Below are 22438 nucleotides of genomic sequence, written 5' to 3'. Positions count from 1 at the left end.
GATAATATAAATACTAGATATTTTGGTTCTATGCCTACAATAATAAACCTTTAGTGTTTTACCTATATTTAACAATAGATTTTCTATGACAACCGACATCGAAGTCTCAGACCTGTTTTTCTTTGTATAATATCATTTTCAAGATTCTCCATGGCTTGTATTTCCCATAATACTGTAATAGTATGCCCAAAGATCAATCATGAGATGGTTGTAATAACATACTTGATTTATCATGTTTATTAATATAAGGCGTTACCATTATTATTTCAGTTTCTTTTCTGTGTGTATAAATAAATTGTTTTTATAATAATGTCATGAGAATAATATGATTATTCTTAAAAGGTCCTTAGTCAAATATTATTGTTGGCTAGGACAATAATAATGCATTAAGGCTAATATGTAGTTGATTGATGATAAAGAGTGTCAAAATCAATGCATGAATATGTGTGTTAGAGAACAACATATTGGACTGACCTGCTATGAGTATGTTTCTTGGATTATTATGTAATTGTCACAACATTACTCATAGTGATTAATATATGTATGATCCTTAGACTTGAGATCATCATTATCCCAACATCGTGAGTTGCATATTTTGATACAGTCAAACGTACACCGTAACTGGTTGTTCTATAAAGGCTGATGTTGGATATACCACAATCTATGTAGAGGGATATGGTTGATCAATATAGGATAAGTCCCTCCTACATAATGGGAGTAATATCTTAGGCCACTTGATTAAGTGAGACTAGAAATGCATGGCCATGCTCAAATAAGTTGATATGAGATGCCATACTTATTTGTATATCATAGTCTACTCAAGATATCAAGGAACATGGGATGGACTATGCAAGTGTGACTATTCCATAACTTGTGTCCATTCCAGAGATAAAAGGACTTAAGGATTAATGCATGAATGGTTAATCACAAAAGGTTATGTCGAATCATGACTTCTTGTAACTTAGGTAGCAATGATGCATTGCTAGATGCCACTCATTATTTGTAACATTAGAATCGTTCTAGTATTACTGCTAACGTTATAAGAACCTACAGGGTCACACCCTATGGTTGAAATGAACGGAATAAAACATAGTTGGTATTGTGTTTGGTTGTCACATGAATTAAATTAATTATAGAATTAATTTAATTGGGCAATCAAATATCGAACATATTATATGTACAAGAATGTTGTACACATAATGAGAACACAGTTCTATTAATATATATGAATTTGGTTCGTATATAAATTTAAATAAATATAGTTTACTGAAATCTTTGTTATAATTAATGTAGTTATAATTTTCGGTTAAAAAAATTATTATATTTATTTTAATTATGATTATTATGTTCGGATAAAAAAATATATACCAATAAAAAAATCCTAAAAAAAAGATTACGTATTTTTGCTTGTGAGGTCTAGCAGCCCTCAAGCAAAGTTTTCTCCAAAACAGTTTTGGAGATTTTCTTCCGTTCATTGTCAAACTGGGTGGATTACGTAGAGGTCGAAATCATAAAAGGTTGCAGCTTGGTTTGATAGTAGATCAGAGTTCTCATTGCCGAGGCGTCACTGTCTACTCAGATTGAAATTACGGTAATTTCAAAACCATTATTTCACCCTGATCCATTCCTCGCACATAGATCCATGGGTTGGATCGCCGGAATTATTTTTTTATTATTAATTTTTGCTGCACCATGGGGGTACCGGCATTCCAGCAAATACCCCTTTTGTTTTCAATGAATGCATATAGATCCATTAAAACCTCAAGCCGAGTTTATGAACCTGGCTCTAATACCACTAAATGTAACCTCCCAAACCCCGCTTAAACGTTATGGCCAGATCGTGAAAGTCACATTGGACACCTAGTTGTCAAACCTACTCTGTCGATAGTTGAAAACCTCCAAAACACTATCTTTTAATAAAATCGCGGTTGCCTTTGTCAATTTTGGGAAAACGTTCATCTAATTAAACCATCCTTTATTAAGTCAAGTTAGCAAAACTGGCGTGGTTTTTAGAAAAAACTCATTGCATGACATTGCCTTTAAAGAAAAACATTTTTGTTTATCTGGCTTATAGCGGAAAAACGAATAAAGTCCCCGATTATTAATTTAGCCAAGTGACATGCTCAATCCAATTTCAGCATATAATTAATATTCAATCCCAAGTATGAAAACCTCAAAACGAAAAGTTACCAAGCCAATTTTTATCTCTGGATTGATATTCCAGTCAATTTCTTATCCAATGGCTGTTCTGTTTTTAAAAACACTAATTTTGATTAATAAAAGAACTTTTTAAATCTGGCCAGGTTCAACAAGCATGCAGTAAATTTTGAAAATATAATTAATGGCTAGTGTCTTGATTTCGAGCAAGTGAATTTTGAATAGTATTTTATTTTCGGTATAAATATTGTTAGTATTTGACAAATATTATAAAAGGAAGAAGAAAGAAAATGGAAAAGAAAAGAAAAAATAAATAAAGAGAAAAATAATGTAGAAGAAAAAAAATTAAAAAATATATTTTAAACTTCCAATGATGATATTTAATGGGTTAATTATAAATTAGTGTAAAATAGATAAAAGATAGTTTATGTACCCTTGTCACCAAAAGAAAAGTTTAGTTAAGTTGGGGAAAATGATAAAAGAGAATGGCAGAGGCAGATTGTTTCAATAAGTAAGAAGGGTGGTCAAAAAGTGGAGCGAAGAAAGTCTACGACGTTGAATCCTGGATGATAGTGATAATCCTTCTTCCATCCATTTCCTCGGCGATTTCCTCCCTCTTTCTCTTGTAAATATGTAAATATAAATTTTCTGTATTTGAAAATTCTTCTTTACAAAAAAGATTAAAACTTACATAGCAAGGGCGCGTTACCTTCGGTCACCCACTTTCTCTTTTCTCGATAAACCGCGTTCTTTTTTTGTTTTGTTTTGGGCTTTTAACAGATCCTAAAATGAGTATAACTTCTGTACTTGGAAAGGAGCTTTTTCTCAAGGGTCTTTTTCTCAAGGGTTTTATATTTTGAGCTAAGAGAGAGAGAGAGTTGAACAGAGAAAAAGAAGAAAGAAAGCCAAGATTATGGCAGAGTCTAGGCGCTATGTCCTTACTAATCAACTCGGTACCTATATAATTGGCTCTTCAATATTCTTTTTCATTTCTCCCCCCCCCCCGGTCCCCCTAGTTTTTTACATCATCTTTTATTTGGGTTTCTAGTGAATGTTGAAATTTGCTTGTTTTAACACCCTTTTTTTTAATGGTTTAGTTTACTAAAATGTAGTGCTCTTGCTTATACTTTAGTTTCTGTGGTGGGTTTTAAATTAATTTGTTCGAGACTATGGCTTCTCATTCGGGTTCTTTTATGCGGAAGAAGAGAAATGGTTAAGCAGAGGGGGTATTAATTTTGTTGAAAAGAGAGAGACTTAGGGTCAGAATTAAAAGGCAAATGAAGCTGTTTTGACTTTCTTCTTCTTTGGTACACAAAACTGTGTATTAATCAAGAATCTTTTTTATTACGAAGTTAATGTGAGGGTTTGAGTAATTTGGTGGTTTTTTACTTTTTGATATTAAGTTATGTACATAGATTTGAGCGAACTCTCTCATCTTGTTTGGTGCAGATATTGATCAAATACTCCTGGAAGCGCAGCACAGGTGGTTAAGACCAGCTGAAATATGTGAAATTCTTAGAAATTATAAGAAATTCCACATTTCATCCGAACCAGCACATATGCCACCAAGTATGATCTTTTAATTGCATTGTAATGGTTCATGCTGTTAGATGATGATAGGTTGATAATTATCTTGACATCATGAAAATATTGCTCTTTTGATTCTGAAGTTCTATTTCTCCTGCCATTTAGGATAATATTATCAGTTGCTTCTTTGAATATCTGCTCAATATCTTTCCCTTGTGGGATTGCAGCTTTCTTTTCTCAAATATTCCACGTCAATGTGCTGTCTTTCAATTCTTTTAATCCTTTTCCTAGGTAATGGAATTGTATTTGGATTGTGCTTCAGATAGAAAACCATTTATGATGTAAATACTATAGTTAAAATGTTCTCAAACAAACCATGTTACTATATTGTTTCTTATTTTCTCATAATGCCATTCTTCTCTCTCTCTGTTTTTTTTTTTTTTTTGTGTGTGTGTGTGTTCAGTCCTCTGATTCCATGGCGGGTAAAATTACATCATTAACTTGACATCTAAATTTAAATATCTTACTTTTTCCTAAAATCTGCTGATATCTTATTTTTCTATTATTCTGGGTTATTAATTTAGCCCCTTGGTTGATGGATAACTTTCTGATTATTGATTACAAAATCACACAGTCCAGTGCTTGTCTTGGTGCATTTTTTAGAGTACTTATTTTGGGTTAGATTCATCCTCTACAATAATGAGCAGAACAAGTTTGCTACTAGTAATTAATGGTTGTTTTGATACTTAAAATATGCTAACATCCTGAATTCAGTTAGTGGCTGTTTTGATATTTAAAATATGCTAACATCCCAAATTGGATTGAATGTCGTTTTGATATTTAAACTATGCTAACATCCCAAATTTAATTATCCAACTGTTTCTGTTTTCAGGTGGTTCACTTTTTCTTTTTGATCGAAAGGTACTGAGATACTTTAGAAAGGATGGACATAACTGGAGGAAGAAAAAGGATGGGAAGACAGTGAAGGAAGCTCATGAGAGACTCAAGGTAAGAGTCAGTGTCATCTTGTTGTCTATGTTGAATTCTTTTGTGGTAAGAAAGAACACATTTTGTATGAAGTTTTCTTTGCTTCAAGTGAAAACCATTGGACAGATGTTGATATTTTCAGGCAGGAAGCATTGATGTTCTGCATTGCTACTATGCTCATGGAGAACAAAATGAAAATTTTCAAAGACGCAGTTATTGGATGCTTGAAGAGTGAGTCTTTATATGTTTATGGGCCATGTGGCGGTCATTGTTTTGACATTATTGTGTGTGCATTACATTTTCTATTTCAATAATTAAATTTTGCTTTAGTTATACTTGGTTTATTTCACTCAATGAAATAATAGTTAGATGTGATTTACAAAAAAATTCTTCCTCTACTTTGGAGTTGATAGTCTAAACTTAGGTGATGGAGACACTGAGAGTTGAAGGCAATTATATTTTTTCTTGTTCCTGAAAATTACACACTCGTCCTTTAATTTTTCTATTACTAAAATTTGAGCCTAGAATTTATTTTCTTTCATGTCAGTTAAACCGATACACCAAGACAGTTTAGACTGTATCAAAAATTTTCTTTTGCTTACGCCTGTACTGAACTCAGTTTTATCCTCTTCTTTTCCATGATAGGATGCTTCTATATTACATGCATTATTAATTCTGATATTTTGTTTCTACATTCAAAAGATGGCTGTTAAGTCTGAAATTCTGTTGATCGGTTCGACTTTTCTTCTCTAAAATTAGGAAAAAACTTGGTCAACAATCAACTCATATTTATACCTTCAATAAGGTTAACATAATGAAATACCAAAGCTAAGATTCCTTGTCTTTTTATAGTATGTTTTGCATTACGATAATAGACTATTTAGCATGTTGGCAGAGATTTCTAATTTTTGCAATCAATTTTGCTAATGTGGGTCATGTTTTGTTGTTTGAAATGCATGTGCTTTTTGCTTGAAACTGTAATTAGTTTCTCTGCTGCAGAACTAATTTAAGGAATCTCTCTTTGGTTGCTGACATAATTCACTGCTATGTGTAGGGATCTCTCACACATTGTTCTTGTCCACTATCGAGATGTAAAGGTCAGACCTTTTTCTATCACCTTTTTCTTTTTCTTTCTGCATCTGCTTATCCATCTTTGAAAGAACTATTTGAAGTTTATAATAGTTTTATAGCTTTGTTTGTTAGAAGGTTCTTTGACTGGTAAAAGTTAGAAATTGAAACCCATATATTTCTAGCTTTAGATGATGGTATGGGTGCAGAATTCTGAATATTATTACCTGGCCAAAAAGGAGTTTTAAGAAGTTGATATAAATTGATGGAGCAGCTTTTTGTTTGTAGACATCTTTCTTATCTCTTCATTTGTACATTTTGAAGTGGTACGGTCTGAATGCTCTAAAACAAGTTAATACATTCAATTATGTTCATTTTTACTTGATTTCTTTATTGTGCATGCAAAAATTTCAGCAGGCCAAGAACATAGTTTTCTTGGCTTAAATCAAGGATAAGTATTGTATTTTGTACTGTGTTGATGGTCAGATGGTGTATATTATATGGTCAATATTATATATATGTATATGTATATATACTTGAGCAGTATGAACTTTGTATTGTTTGTTGCTTTGTCCACTACTGTCTTCTCACTCCCGTTTATTTACTTGAGCTATTTCCATCTAAGCTGTGTGGCTATCTCTACCTTGAATGATTGCTCATTTTCTTCCTTCATATTTTCTACTGTCTTTTGGTGCCATTAACTTGGACCAACTCACATTAGGTGGTGAACTTGCCCCTGTTGTACCAGGACTAGGCATTCTATTCGACTTGCCCCAATCTTGTTCTGAATCAGGAAAAGGAAGTTTCTTAGACAGCATTAAGGGAGCAAACAGGAAATTAGAGGGGATAAAAGGCTGCTAATTCCTATATCTTCCCACCCTTTTTCCTGTTGTGAGCATTGCCTTCTGAGCAACTAGACATAGTAAAACATTGCTCCTTAATCTCTTCTAAAACATTAAAGGTCTTTGGCATCACAAAATGTAATTGTAGATTTTCATATACATTTCTTAACTCTGAACATAATTGAATTTAATATTTGTCTCATTCTCAAGTGTTTTCTGTAAGTTTCTTAATAGTTCCCATGAACAGCCATTTTCTAGTTTTTCTTTTTTACTTTCTGAAATTTTGTCAGGGAAATAGGACAAATTTTAACCGTCTCAAAGAGACTGAAGGAGCTATTCCATATTCCCAAGAAGCTGTAGGAATTGTACCCAATTCTGAGGTGGAAAGTTCTATGTCTTCCAATTTTCTTCCCAATAATAGTCAGATTCCTTCACAAACTATGGATACAGCAAGCATGAACAGTGTGCATGTGCAGGCATCAGAATATGAAGATGCTGAATCAGGTATGCTTATTTTAGCTAAATATGGCTCAGTTTTTAATAAATGATTAGGTAGCTAATTTAATGTAGTTTGAGAATATGTTGGTTTTGTGAGTAATGAATGCATTAGTCTGTCTTATTCTTACCAATGAAGATGATATTTGATGCAGTGTCTAATCATCAAGCAAGTTCACAGTTCCATTCTTTTCTTGATTCACATCAGCCTGTTGCAGGGAGGGCTGATACCAGATTCTATGATCCATATGTTCATGTATCACATTCAAGTATGTTAATTCTTTGATTTTGTGTTATTCCCTTCTTTCCTGTTGATTTACCTCTCTGTTTTTGCTAACTACTGGCCTTCACTGCTAACAGATAATTGTTATGGGAAGCCATCTATAACTGCTTTTCAACTTACTCAAACTGACAAGGATAGAGAGTATAATGTTGCTGGAATAACGTATGAGCCCCAGAAGAACCTTGATTTCACATCATGGGAGGATGTGTTGGGAAACTGTGATCGTGGGGTTGAATCTGCACAGTATCAGCCACCATTTACCTTGAAACAAAATGATACTGTGGGGCTGCTATTTGACAACAGCTTTCTTAAAAAGCAGGCGTTTGAGGATCAATCACATGCTCAAGAAGAGTGGCAGGTAATGGAGTGATTTACCTCATTTAGCATATGTAAATTCAAGGTGCAAATTGTAGTTTTTGAAACCATGAATTTTTCTCTGCCATAACTATCTTTGATAACGGCTTTGAAAATTCTAGCTTAATACATGCTAAAAGTTGAATTGCACTATTTAAAGAAAAGGAATTAATAATGGCCATTACAGTCATGCCAGCTGTAATTGAAAATTTAGGTCCTTCAAAAGCTATGACCTTATATGATATGCAGTAGTTGCATTGCTGCAGTTTAATGCATAGTGTATGTTCTACCTTTTCTTCTTCCAATTAAGTCCTAATTTGGCCACTAAACAGGGTTATGAGGGTGATTCTTCTCATATAGTGAAGTGGTCATTGGACCAGAAGTTGCATCCAGACCTGAGATATGATCTTACTTCAAAATTTGATGAAGAAGTTAATCACAATCTGCATCCAGAAAAGCAACATGATCATTATCTACTAAATAACCAGCTGACAGACCCCTCAAAAGGGGACCATGAATATGTTCCTAAACCAGATTCAGAGAACTATTTGACGCTGGAGGGGAAATCTGTTTACTCTTCTGCTATGAGACCACATCTGTTTGATGGTTCTTTAGCAGAAGAAGGTCTGAAGAAGCTTGATAGTTTCAACCGCTGGATGAGTAAAGAACTTGGAGATGTAGATGAATCGCATACGCATTCCAGTTCTGGGGCCTATTGGGATGAGGTGGAAGGTCAAAATGGGATTGATGTTTCCTCTATTCCCTCTCAAGAGCAGTTAGATACCTTTATGCTGGGTCCTTCTCTCTCGCATGATCAGCTTTTCAGTATTATTGATTTTTCACCGAATTGGGCATATGTAGGCTCTGAAATCAAGGTAGGCTGTATTTTTTTCCATGAAAGGCAAGCAAGCATTGAAATATCAACATTTCACTGATGAGGCTGAAATACTGAATAATTAGTTCCTCACTGTGGTGGAATGTAAAAAACTAGTTTTCTCATGTGTTAACATTTTTTCTTTCCCTCTATTTTCTTTATTTCACACAGGTCCTCATTACAGGAAGGTTCTTGAAAAGTCAAGGCCATGCCGAAAATTGCAAGTGGTCTTGCATGTTTGGGGAAGTAGAAGTTCCAGCAGAGGTCATAGCAGATGGTGTTCTTCGTTGCCACACTCCAATACATGAGGCTGGCAGGGTTCCCTTCTATGTCACATGCTCCAACAGATTAGCTTGTAGTGAAGTCCGAGAGTTCGAATACCGAGTCAGTCATATCCAAGATATAGATACTGTTGATAATCCTAGCAATAATGCCATTGAAATTCTTGATATGCGATTTGGTAGATTATTGTGCCTTGGCTCCAGTTCCCCTGCTTCTAACACCAATAGCATCGCTGATATATCCCAGCTGAGCAATAAAATTAATTCATTGCTGAAAGAGGATGTTGAGGAATGGGACCAAATGTTGGCACATAACTTGGAGGAAGACTTTTTCCTAGAAAAACTAAAGGAGCAGCTGCTCAAAAAGCTATTGAAAGAGAAGTTGCGTGTATGGCTCTTGCAGAAGATAGTGGAAGGTGGAAAAGGCCCTAGCTTATTGGACAAGGGTGGCCAAGGTGTTATACATTTTGCTTCTGCTCTTGGATATGATTGGGCCTTAGAACCAACGATAGTTGCTGGTGTTAGTGTTAACTTCCGGGATGTGAATGGTTGGACTGCACTTCATTGGGCGGCATCTTCTGGCAGGTAAGCATCTTGAAAATCAAGTTAAATTATGTTCTGTCTATTTTATTTTTCATCTTTTTGATTAATTTCCCCTACTACCCTATTTTCGAAACAAGCGTATTCTAGGCTGTAGAGCTCCAGGCCTCCTAAAATAAGGGTCCTAAAATAATGATGTGCTTGTTGTGGTTTGTCTGGCTTCTGCTGACATAAACTGTCTTTAACATCAGAGAACGCACAGTTGCTTCCCTTATTTCATTGGGTGCAGCTCCCGGAGCATTAACAGATCCAACACCAGAATATCCTTTAGGCAGAACGCCTGCTGATCTGGCCTCAGCCAACGGACATAAAGGAATTTCTGGTTATCTTGCGGAATGTGATTTGAGTTCCCATCTTCTATCCCTCAATTTGGATAAGCAAGGCAGTGCCAGTACCACAGATTCTAGACCAGATGTCATACAGAAAATTTTGGAACTAAACACAGCTCCACTCAACTGTGGGGATGTTTCTGATGGCCCATCACTAAAGGACTCATTAGCTGCTGTTCGTAATGCCACGCAAGCTGCTGCTCGCATCCATCAAGTCTTCAGGGTACAGTCTTTCCAAAACAGGCAGTTAAAAGAGTATGGTAATGATAAATATGGAATGTCAGATGAGCGTGCACTTTCACTTTTAGCAGTCAAGTCAAACAAGCCCGGACAACATGATGAGCGCGTGCATGCTGCTGCCAGTCGCATACAAAATAAGTTTCGTGGTTGGAAGGGCAGAAAAGAGTTTCTGATAATCCGCCAACGCATTGTCAAGATTCAGGTCCATTGCCATTGCTGCTTTAGTTTATTGGCTCTTATAATTCATGCTTTATATTGAGTCGTGATTTTCCTTGACAATCATAATTGTTGAATTGTTGAACCCTAACTTTTAGTTTTGTTTAATTTTTATGAAAGGCTCATGTAAGAGGCCACCAGGTAAGGAAAAACTATCGGAAGATTGTCTGGTCAGTAGGAATTGTGGAGAAGGTGATCTTACGTTGGAGACGGAAAGGAAGTGGTTTACGTGGATTCAAACCTGAAACACTCACCAAGGGTCCTAGCGTATCTGTGCCCTCAAAGGAGGATGACTATGATTTCTTGAAAAAAGGCAGGAAGCAAACTGAAGAAAGGTTGCAGAAGGCACTTGCCAGAGTTAAGTCCATGGCCCAGAATCCTGCAGGCCGAGATCAATATAGTAGGATTAAAAATGTTGTCACCGAGATCCAAGAGAAGGTAATTGAAAACTATGTTATTCCAGCTCTTCATTTTTCTAAAAGTACCCACGTTAGAGTCATGCATAGACATAGGTAAACATATGAAAATCTTAGAAAAAATTGAACAAAGCCATGTCTGTCACTCACACTCAAGTCATTGAAATGTTCTCTCTAATACATTGTTATTAGTTACTCTTGGTAAGGATATTGACACATGAAAGCTCGGTCTTATTAGAGATGTTTAGATTTTTCACTGAAATCGAGCTTTCGTGAGATGACTCTGCAAGATCTTGGTATCTCATGGATGGTTATCAGTATTAAGAGCTAGAAAGCATGCATGAAAACAAAGTTTGGTTTTTATGACAAATTCTCTCTTTGCATTAACTTGGCAGGTCTTGTACGATAAGGTTCTCAACTTTGCAGGAGAAACGACAGATTTGGACAAAGACTTGATTGATCTCGAAAAACTATTAGATGAGGACACTTTCATGCACACGGCACCTTGAGCGAACCATATCTTGTGCCGTAATTCAATTACAAATCATGTTCGATTTAATAGCTGGTATATGTACTTATTGGTAAGTGTTGCTAGAATTAATTTGTAAATGTTGGAAGTAGCGATTCATAGAGTGACCCATTACTGATCAGGTGAGATGAGATAACAGCTCCATAGATTTTGGTAATAAAGATGGGTCATGCTACTTCCTACTTTGTTGTAGCTTATTACTTCATTTGCTTATAAATGTTGCCCTTTGCCCAAGTAATGTCCCTTCTTATAATGTAAGCTACGATTTGGGCTATAGATGCTCCTCCATGCAGATTGCAAGCTTCCCAAGGCAAACTGCAGTATAAAAATGAATGAACCACCTGGATCAGTTATTCAACCTGTGTAAGGTGTCTGGAGGTGGAGGTGTTCATGCGCGCATGATATTTTAATATAATTTTTGTTTGCCTAAGCCTTGCTTGACCCAGAATGAGTTTAAAATTTTGTTCAAGTCTGTTCATATTTGCAACAAATTAATTTAAGTCTATTTTAAACTTGCTTATATTATTTTTAAATTTTTTAAATATTTATATTATTTTAATTTAATATTTAATAATCTTATATAATTTTTATTTATTGAAATTTATATAATTTTCTTTTAACATTATTTTAATGTTTACATTAGGGTAATAAATTTAAGCTTGAGCTCGGCTCATATTTTAAATGAGTTAAATTTTTTCTCAACCTCGTATTTTGATCTTAATAGTTTTGTTCAAACTCTCAAATTTCGAATAAGCTTTTGGGTCATGAATAGATCTAGATAGGTGTTGGTTGAAATTAAAGTTTAATAGAATATATAAAATTGGTATATCTTGAATCAGTAGAGAATCAATTTAAGTGACAAATTAGATGAAACAGTAAAAGAAAATCCATTATATATTATTTTAAAAAAATTGTTTATAATTGAAGAAATCATATATATAGTAATATAAAAATACAATTTAGGAAATTAATCCAATGTGGGTATAGATCAGAAATTGTTATTTGTCATATTATTAAGTCACCATGTGTACATAGTCAAAGTTGCAAATTGAATAATAATTTAATTTTGCATTTAAATGCTTAAAATTAATTTAATCAAATATTAAATTTCCGTTTGAATAAGAATATGGGTATGTATATAATGCGTGTGCTAGTGTCATGGGTTGCACATGGGAGCCCGCAACCATGACATATTCGTGCGATCCATCAAGTGGGAAGGAGGTCATTTGGCCCGATCGGACTGACCCATTGCTTGAAGAGATTGAAGGCCCATTTGCAAGCTTGTCACATATGGAAACATAATCTTCGAGGATATGCAATCGCAGATATGATATGTAATCTTAGAAGATATGACTTTGTAATTTTAGAGATTTGATTTGTAGATACCTTTCGATCTTAGCCGTTGATGTACTTGATTTGTACCGTTGAATTTGGGGAGACTCTACTATAAATAGAGGCCTCTCCCCTCATTTTAAATCACTTGAGTTTTGAAGAGTAATAAGAATTCTTGAGAGTATTCACTCAAACTTCTCTCTCTCTTGTGTTCGTGATATTCTGAGGCTTGTTCTTATTTCGTTCTTCGTTCATCTCTGTTTGATCCTTGAGTTGCTTTCGTTTGTGTTTATTTTCAAAGGGGAATTCTCTTGAATCCTCAAATCGTGGGAGTTAGGTTGACTTAGGTGTTTTTGGGAAGTAAGAAACTGCCTAAGGCCGCACGGATCGTGAGGCGAAAATTCTAAGTTCGTGACAGTTGGTATCTGAGCCAGTCTTACGAAAGCACTATTGAAGGATGTCGAAAGAAGTTGGTGAGAATGAGCCAATGGAGACCCGTGGGAGGGCTAGAAAGGCTAGTCGATCGAGGGACATGTTGTCGAGCTTGGAAAATCGAGTGGTCAATCTCGACGAGTTTGTTGGTGACATGAGGGAGGCACTCGAAGTGGTCCTGACCCGTATGAAGAAACTGAGGGAAGACAGCAAAGAATTTGTGCTGGACACTCTTAGGTCCACTTCGGGCAAGTTGACGGTAAGGGACGAAGCTCTTGAGGCCCTGGTGACTGCTATGAAAGGGGAGATTGCTGAGCTTAAAGGGGAGCTCACAATCTGTAAAGCTGCTTTGGGAAGTGGGATGTTGGCTTCGGGACTGAGGCAACATCATGTGGATGTTCCAAAACTCGAGAAGTTCAAGGGGGCTAGGTCCGCAAGAGAAGTGGATAACTTCCTGTGGGAATTGGAACAATATTTTCGAGAAATAGGCATTGAGGATGATGCTACTAAGGTAAACACTGCTTCAATTTACTTTGCTGATGTTGCTCTCTTGTGGTGGCGACGTAGGTCCACGGATGAGAAACGTGGAGGAATGACTATTGGGACTTGGGAGGAGTTCCAAAGAGAGTTAAAGAAGCAATTTTATCCGCAGCATGCTGAAAAGGAGGCTCGTGCTAAGTTGCGTCGACTTACGCAACAAGACACCGTTTGAGATTATGTTCGGGAATTCAGTGAGTTGATGCTTTAGATATTAGACTTGAATGAGAAGGAAGCATTTTATTGGTTCGAGGATGGGCTGAAAATGTGGGCTAAGCAAGAGTTGCGTCACCTAGGTATCACTGATTTGATCGTAGCCATGGCTGAGGCACAAAATTTCTACGATGTTGGGGGGAGAAAATTTGATAATAGTGAGTCTTCCAAGCCCAAACCAAGACCCAAAGACAATGGTGGAGGAGACAAAGATCAAGCAGAAAAGAATGGCGAAGGCCCAAGGGCTAGTCAAGGTAGATGGTGGGATAAAAAAGGGTCAATGAAATGCTATCTTTGTCAAGGTCCACATAGGATGAGGGATTGCCCAAAGAAAGCTGCGTTCAATGCTATGGAAGTGCGTAAAGAGGCCGAATACGACACCAAAAGTCTTAGCACGATATTGGGTGGTGTCGAAGACAAGGCGAGTAATAGACTGATGTTTGTGGACATCATCGTGGCGAGCAGAAGATTGAATGCCTTTGTTGATACTGGTGCATCTGATTCTTTTATGTCCAAAGAGATAATGAAGGAACTCGATCTCAAAATAGAGGAAGATTCGGGTCGAATTAAAATGGTAAACTCGGAAAGCATTCCTATAGTAGGTGTGGCTAAAGGAGTGGAACTCAGGCTTGGCGAGTGGATCGGCAAGGCAACCATTAAGGTAATCCCACTCGATGATTATGATTTTGTGGTTGGATTAAGGTTACTTGACCAACTTAATGCGGATATTCATCCTTCTGAGAATTACATGACAATCTCCTATTCGAACCATCGATATATGTTGCGAGTGAAAAGAAAGGGAAGCATGGAAGGGAAAACATTGTCGGCAATCCAATTTGCCAAAGGAGTACGTAGAAATGAAGTCTTCTATTTGCCACCTTAAGGGACAATGTGGATGAGAAGTCCGTGGGGGAAATTCCAAAGGAAGTGAAGCAGTTGCTGGAATCATTTCAAGATGTGTTGCCTATGGAGTTGCCCAAAACATTGCCACTTAAGAAGGAGGTGGATCACAAGATTGAATTGTTGCCCAATATTGAGCCGCCAGCAAGGGCACCATATCGAATGTCTCCGCCTGAGTTGGAGGAGTTACGGAAGCAGTTAAGGGAACTTTTAGATACCCAGTTCATTAGACCTTCTAAAGCCCCATTTGGTGCGCCAATGCTATTCCAAAAGAAGCATGATGGGTCCTTGAGATTGTGCATTGACTATAGGGCCTTAAACAAGATCACTGTGAAGAACAGGTATCCCATTCCTCTTATTTCAGATTTTTTCGATCAACTTGTTAGCTCGAGATGGCTTACTAAGTTGGATTTGCGATCGGGGTACCACCAAGTGAGAGTAGCCGAAGGGGATGAGCCCAAAATAGCCTGTGTGACTCGGTACGAGTCTTTTGAATTCCTAGTGATGCAGTTCAGGTTGACAAATGCTCCGGCCACGTTTTTCACCCTAATTAATAAGGTATTGCAACCCTTCTTAGATCGCTTTGTGGTTGTTTGTCTTGATGACATTGTGGTGTATAGTAAGACGCTTGAGGAGCACGTGGAACATTTGAGGAAGGTGTTCCAAGTTCTACGGGAAAATGAGCTGTATGTCAAAGAGGAAAAATGCTCATTTGCCCAACAAGAGGTGCCATTTTTGGGCCATATTATGGGATGTGGCACGATCCGAATGGATGCAAGCAATGTTCGAGCAATTGCCGATTGGGAGCCACCAACCAAGGTAACGGAGTTGCGGTCTTTTCTTGGGTTAGCAAACTACTATCGACATTTCATTGAAGGCTACTTTAAGATCACTGCACCCTTGACGGACTTGTTGAAAAAGGGTAAAGTATGGGACTGGGACTCTTGGTGCGGAAAAGTATTTGACCAAGTAAAGCAAGTAATGATGAGTGAACCTGTACTTGCTTTACCAGACTTTTCAAAAGCCCATGAGGTACGTACGGATGCTTTAGACTATGCAATTGGGGGAGTATTGATGCAAGAGGGGCATCCAATTGCTTTCGAGAGTCGAAAGCTTAATAAGACGGAACGGAGATACACGATCCAAGAAAAAGAGATGATTGTTATGGTACATTGTTTGCGCACATGGATGCACTATTTGCTGGGTTCCAGGTTTGTGGTATTCACTAATAATGTTGCAAATAGTTATTTCCTAACCCAGAAAAAGTTGTCCCCCAAACAGGCTCGTTGGCAGTTTTTCCTAGCGAAGTTTGATTTTAGCATGGAGTACAAGCCGGGGAGTGCCAACATTGTGGCTGATGCGCTTAGCTGGAAGATGGAATTTGCAACGATAAGCCAACCCAATAGCCCCTTATTAGAGCGCATTCAAGAAGGGTTGTCCCATGATCCCATGGCTAAAAATTTGATTGAGCTTGCCAAGGATGGAAAAACGAGGCAGTTTGGCTCGAGGGAGAATTACTATACACCCAGGGACAACGTCTATATGTGCCTCAACATGGGAACTTGCGAAAGGAAGTCATGAAAGAATGTCATGATTCAAGATGGGCTGGTCATCCTGGAATACACCACATTTTGGCTCTCTTAGAGGATCAGTTTTATTGGCCTCACATGGGTGACGATGTGGAGACTTATGTGAAGACTTGTTTGCTGTGCCAACAAGATAAAATCGATTTAAAGGCTCCTGCTGGCTTGCTACAACCTTTACCTATTCCGGAGCACCCATGGGAGAGTTTATCCATGGAATTTATTGTAGGTTTGCCTAAATCTGATGGATTTGCAAGCATTTTTTGTTATGGAGGACAGGTTTTCGAAGTATGCAACATTTATCCCCGCAACCAAGGAGTGTCCTGCTGAGGAGGCTGCTCGCTTGTTTCTTAGACATGTGGTGAAATATTGGGGAGTGCTGCAGTCTATCATCAGTGATCGAGATGGGCGATTCACGGGACGATTTTGGACGGAGTTGTTCAAGTTAATAGGCTCAAACTTGAACTTTTCAACCAGCATGCATCCACAAACTGATGGGCAAACTGAACGAGTGAATGCGTTGTTGGAGATGTATCTTCAGCACTATGTGAGTGCCACACAAATGGACTGGCCAAAGTTGTTAGATGTGGCTCAATTTTCATACAATTTGCAAAAAAAGTGGGGCGACAAACCAGAGTCCTTTCGAGATAGTGACAGGGCAATACCCACTTACACCTAATGCTGTTGCAACTCGTTATGCGAGACCGAATCCAGCAGCTTATTGATTTGTGAGAGATAGGCAAGTGCAAAATGATTTGGCTAGGGCTTGTCTACACAAGGCAAGTAAGCGTAAAAAGAAGTGGGCGGATCAGAATCGAAGGGATGTGCAATATCAGGTCGGTGACTCAGTCCTTGCTAAACTAAACCTAATTTTGTGACATAATGGGTTGCATAAAGGGCTTGTACGACGATATGAGGGGCCGTTTCGAGTGGTGAAGAAGGTAGGCAAGGTGGCCAAGAAGCTTGAGTTGCCTGAAAAACTCAAACTCCATCTAGTGTTCCATGTGAGTATGCTTAAGCCATTCCATGAATATGGGGAAGACCCAAAATGAAATGAGTCCAAACGAGCACCAATGGGGGTAAAAGTCGCATATGATAGAGAGGTTGAAAACATCGAGGGGAATCGTGTGATCAGATGGAAGTACTATCGACCGCGGCATGAATACTTAGTTCGATGGAAGAGATTTCCTGATAGTGAGACAAGTTGGGAACCCGCTGAAGCCTTGTGGCAATTCCAAGACAAGATAGATCGGTACTATGCAGAGGACGCGACGAGGGCGTCGCTAGATTCGGTGGGGGAGAATGTCATGGGTTGTGCATGGGAGCCCGCAACCATGACACATTCGTGCGATCTATCAAGTGGGAAGGAGGTCATTTGGCCCGATCAGACTGATCCATTGCTTGAAGAGATTGAAGGTCCATCTACAAGCTTGTCACATATAGAAACATAATCTTCGAGGATATGCAATCACAGGTATGATATGTAATCTTAGAAGATATGATTTTGTAATCTTAGATATTTGATTTGTAGATACCTTTCGATCTTAGCCGTTGATGTACTTGATCTGTACCGTTGAATTTGGGAAGGTTCTGCTATAAATAGAGGCCTCTCCCCTCATTGTAAATCACTTGAGTTTTGAAGAATAATAAGAATTCTTGAGAGTATTCACTCAAACTTCTCTTTCTTTTGTGTTCTTGATATTCTGAGGCTTGTTCTTATTTCGTTCTTCGTTCATCTCTGTTTGATCCTTGAGTTGCTTTCGTTTGTGTTGGTTTTCAAAAGGGAATTCTCTTGAATCCTCAAATCGTGGGAGTTAGGCTGACTTAGGTGTTTTTGGGAAGCAAGAAACTACCTAAAGCCGCACGGATCGTGAGGCGAAAATTCTAAGTCCGTGACACTAGTATTCCCTATGATCATACTTCCTAGTAAAAAAAAATACAAAGTATAACATTAATTTTAAATTTAAACACTCCCATTAATGCTTAATAATTGCTAACTTTCGGTGAACAATTTCATTGTCTTTTTTGATAAAAAAATGATTTATTTGGCCAAATTATGAAAAATTTCATTGTCTTAATAATCATAGTTGAGGAAAAATGTCGAATTCTCTCTACGTTAACAATGATGGTGCTTCTCTTAGTGGAAATACTGATGATGACTCTAGTCTCACCGGAGATCAAAACACAAAAAGCGTACTATTTAAGGATCCCAATCCAGTTTTGGACTTGGAGATGGCCGATGGTTCAAGTCCGACGTCAAGCCAGTCGCAAAAAGAGATGCTTTTGAGAAAGGATTCTTAAGACCAATGAAGGGGGAAAGGAGTGGTTATTTATGATGTGGAAGAATATTTCGACTTACTTGACGGAGATATCAAAAATTCGATTGTAAATGGAATCCTGTCGACTGAACTCTCAGACAGGATAAATCAACTTCTAATTAAGCATATGGCTACCACGATGGTGTTTAAACTCTTAGGGAGAAACATAGGCTTTGAGGCCCTTCAAAATCGGATATATAGCTTATTGAAGCCATCCATGCCCTTTCATTTGATAGATATTGAAAATGGGTATTCTTGGTGAAATTCCAAAATTCAGAGGATTACGTTAAGGTTCTTTCTCAAGGGCCATGGGCTATTTTTGGTCAATACCTAATGGTTCAACCCTGGATAATAGACTTCAATCCCGCTAAACCTTACCCAAGTGTAGTCATGACATGGATCCGATTTCCAGGGCTCCCAGGTCATATGTGTTGGAACGTCGGCACCCCTACGGCGCAGCGAAAAAAATAAACCATTTGGCAATCCTAACCATGGATCCATGTGTGAGGAACGAATTGGGGTGAAATAAAGGTTTCAAAATTACTAAATCTTTATTCTGAGTAGACAGCAATGCCTCAGCAACGAGTAATCTGGTCTACTATTGAACCAAGCTGCAATCTATCGTGACTCCAGACTCTACGTAATCCACCCAGTTGAAAATGAACGGAAGGAATCCCCAAAACTATTTTTGGAAAAGACTTTGCTTTGACGACTGCTAGACCCCAAGCAAAGAAAAAATAAGATTTTATATCTATTTTTAGGGTTTCTAGAAATTAAATAAATATAATAATGTTTTAAACCGAAAATTATAATAATATTAATTATAATAATGATTTCGGTAAACTATATATTTATTTGAATTTATATACTAACCAAATTCATGTTCTCATTATGCGTACAACAACCTTGTACATAATGTGTTCGATATTTGATTACCCAATTAAATTAATTCTATAATTAATTTAATTCAAGCGACAACCAAACACAATACCAATTATGTTTTATTCCGTTCATTTCAACTATAGGGTGTGACCCTGTAGGTTCTTGTAACGTTAGCAGTAATACTAGAACGATTCCAATGTTACAAACAATGAGTAGCACCTAGCAATGCATCATTGCTACCTAAGTCACAAGAAATCATGATTCGACATAACCTTTTTATGATTAACCTTTCATGCAATAATCCTTAAGTCTTTTATCTCTGGATTGGACACAAGTCATGAAATAGTCACACTTGCATAGTCCATTCCATGTTCCTTGATATCTTAAGTAGACTATGATATACAAATAAGTATGACATCTTATATCAGCTTATTTGAGCATGGTCATGCATTTCTAGTCTTACTCAATCAAGTGGCCTAAGATATTACTCCCATTATGTAGAAGGGACTTATCCTATATCGATCAACCATATCCCTCTACATAGATCGTGGTATATCCAACATCAGCCTTTATAGAACAACAAGTTATGGTGTACGTTTGACTGTATCAAACTATACAACTCACGATTTTGGGATTATGATGATCTCAAGTTTGAGGATCATATATGTTGAAACCATTTTTTATTGAAAAAAATAAAAAAATAATTTTTTGTCGACTTAAAAATGAAAATTGGGAGTCGCCACCAATCCTTTATTGAGGTGTGATCGACTCACCTCGAAAATGATTTTGATCTGCGAAATTTGAGAAAACAGGTTCGGGAGTCGATTACGCAAGAGGAAGGGTTAGCACCCTGGTACCGAATCGATTGTTTAATGTCTTAGTGTCGAAATTTTGAAAATATTTTAAAATACGATCCTTCGAAAAGAAAATTTGAGTAAAATGAATTGGATGATAAGACTCGTTTATTTCAAAGAAATAAATTATCGCACTCAGTAAGTTAGAGTGTAATATTTCAAATCTTCAAAGTTAAGTTTATCCTTTGACTTTTAAAACCTATGCATTTTGAGAAGGATATCGGATTATTTGGGTCAAATGAGAAAATCAAAACCCAGTAAGTTAGGGTTTGATTTCACAAAATTCCTAAATATCGAACATTTCCTTTATTTTTAAAATCCTCGTCTCAAGAAAATAACACGTCATACCCAATGCGTTAGGACACAATGTGTCGAATTCCCGAGCATGGGTTTTTATTTGAAATTTGTATGTTTAAAAAATTTCGATTATTTAGATTCGACGAGGAAAATTGGAACCCAATACGTTAGGGCTCAATTCTCTCGAGGAATCCAAACTTCGAGTATTTTGAAGATTTTTGAATAAATTGGTTTTGATACTCAAATGATATTAAGCATTACTTTTTAAACGAATAAAGTATGATGGAGCAATAATGCACATTGCGAAGTGATAATTCGTAAATTTAAATATACACTAATGTATGAAGTATAACCAAGTAAATAAGCAATACAATACATAGGAGCGATAATTTCATATCCCACATTGTACAACATTCAAAGATTAAACGAATCATTAACCAACTTCAAAGGTCTACTACATGAATAACAATATTTAGATGAATTTTGAAACAAATGTTATGAAAATTAAGGTATGTAATAATATACATGTATTAATTTAAATAAGTAATGCATAGGGATTGAAAAACTTTATAAAAATAATGATCTATGTAATAATATGTAAAATTTGAAATATACAAAATGTTAAAAAGGTAAATTTTAAAACAAAAATAAAACATCAAAAAATATATAAATTTTATCAAACCTTCAAAAAAAATGCATATTAATAAAAGATAAATTAAGTAATAATATATTAAATTTTCCTTGAAAATGTATAATGAATAAAAAAAACTAATGTATAATGCATTCAAATAATATAATTAACAATTTAAATAATATATTTTATATTTTAAAATCATACTAATAACAAGTTTAACAATAATAACAAACCTAAATATTGAAGTAATCTTTAAATATTAGAAATAACAATGTCAAAATAAGGATTAAATGTGTTTATCATCAAATAAATAAAAAATAAATTGCAACCGAAATTAAGAAAAAAAAGCTAAATTGTTAGTTGATTCAAAGTTGAGGGATTTAAACAGCAATTAAACGCACGAATTTGGATGCTCAAATCCAATAAATGAAAACGTGGATCTAAATGAAATTAAAACCAAATATGCAGTTCAAGTTAAAAGAATAAAATCAAATTGAAGCTATACAAAACATCAAGGGGCCAAAACAAAAAATATACGCACAGGTCTGGGCATTCAAACAATGGAAAAGCCGCCGCTTAACTGTGGATTAAATTGAAATCAAAATAAAATGCGATAACAAATTATAAAAAAGGAAATCGAATTGAATTGAAATCTATGCGGAGGGACCGAATATGCAAATGTCCCCTTTATTTCAAAAGGCGCGGATCCTCCCCGAATCAAGTCGGATCATCGGGTCAAGGCACCAAACGGTGCCGTTTTTCTTTGAAAACAGTTAAAACACAAAAAAAAACCTAAATCTAAAGGTTTTAGTTCTAAATGGCAGAAGAAAGGGTGAGCACCGCTCCGCATTATGACCGTTCATCGGCCCCCCAAAGCCTTCGCTCGACTCCGATTAACGACGGAGGGAACAAAGATCCGGCTTCGTAACAAAGGTAAAATCCTTACCCCTCCTTTCATTTCCCTTTCTCAGACCATAAATCAAAAGAAAAGAAAAAAGAAACAGAAAAAGAACCGAATGAAAAAGATCAAGAAAAAAACCTTCTTTTCAATTTTTCTTTTTGTATTGATTTCGTGTCTGTGTGCGTAAAAAACCCCCATTACAGATTTAAAATCAGCTTGTTATAGCCAAAAATTACAGAGAATTTTATCTTTTTCTCTATCCTATTCACTGTATTTTCGTTGTCATTGTTGCCCCTCTTTTCGTCTGTCTTTTTGTTGCTTGGTTTGTTGTTTGCTGTAGGTACTGGAGTACGGAGG

At 36.5% G+C, this 22438-nt stretch overlaps 1 protein-coding gene across 7 annotated transcripts; it reads left to right on the top strand.

The window, feature by feature from the left end:
- Window positions 1–2585: 2585 nt before the first annotated feature.
- Window positions 2586–11556, top strand: LOC107948143 (calmodulin-binding transcription activator 3). Of its 7 annotated transcripts, none has more exons than XM_016882610.2 (14): window positions 2613–2790; window positions 3607–3726; window positions 3912–3975; window positions 4577–4692; window positions 4814–4902; window positions 5726–5768; window positions 6872–7085; window positions 7232–7345; window positions 7437–7717; window positions 8046–8588; window positions 8759–9453; window positions 9660–10239; window positions 10374–10691; window positions 11065–11556. In XM_016882610.2, exons 3-14 carry the CDS (start codon window positions 3939–3941, stop codon window positions 11176–11178), a joined length of 3144 nt encoding a protein of 1047 aa, XP_016738099.1. In that variant the 5' UTR covers window positions 2613–2790; window positions 3607–3726; window positions 3912–3938; the 3' UTR covers window positions 11179–11556. The 7 variants fall into 7 exon arrangements, with proteins under 7 accessions (XP_016738096.1, XP_016738099.1, XP_016738102.1 ...); XM_016882608.2 differs by lacking the exon at window positions 2613–2790 and adding an exon at window positions 3159–3514; XM_016882607.2 differs by lacking the exon at window positions 3912–3975 and having other exon boundaries at window positions 2586–3110.
- The last annotated feature ends 10882 nt before the right edge of the window (window positions 11557–22438 follow it).

Source organism: Gossypium hirsutum, chromosome D12, assembly GCF_007990345.1.
Source record: "Gossypium hirsutum isolate 1008001.06 chromosome D12, Gossypium_hirsutum_v2.1, whole genome shotgun sequence".
NCBI lineage: Eukaryota > Viridiplantae > Streptophyta > Magnoliopsida > Malvales > Malvaceae > Gossypium > Gossypium hirsutum.
The sequence above is the reverse complement of the archived record's forward strand: the minus strand, read 5'-3'. Positions and strand labels throughout refer to the sequence as shown.

What these genes read in the sequence shown, in the direction of transcription:
- LOC107948143 (XM_016882607.2), top strand. Translation starts at nt 3,071, where the DNA reads ATGGCAGAGTCTAGGCGCTATGTCCTTACTAATCAACTCG. An exon ending in ACCAGCACATATGCCACCAA is followed by an intron (nt 3,727 to 4,576) that starts GTATGATCTTTT and finishes TTCTGTTTTCAG; the next exon opens with GTGGTTCACTTTTTCTTTTT. An exon ending in TCACCGAGATCCAAGAGAAG is followed by an intron (nt 10,692 to 11,064) that starts GTAATTGAAAAC and finishes TTAACTTGGCAG; the next exon opens with GTCTTGTACGATAAGGTTCT.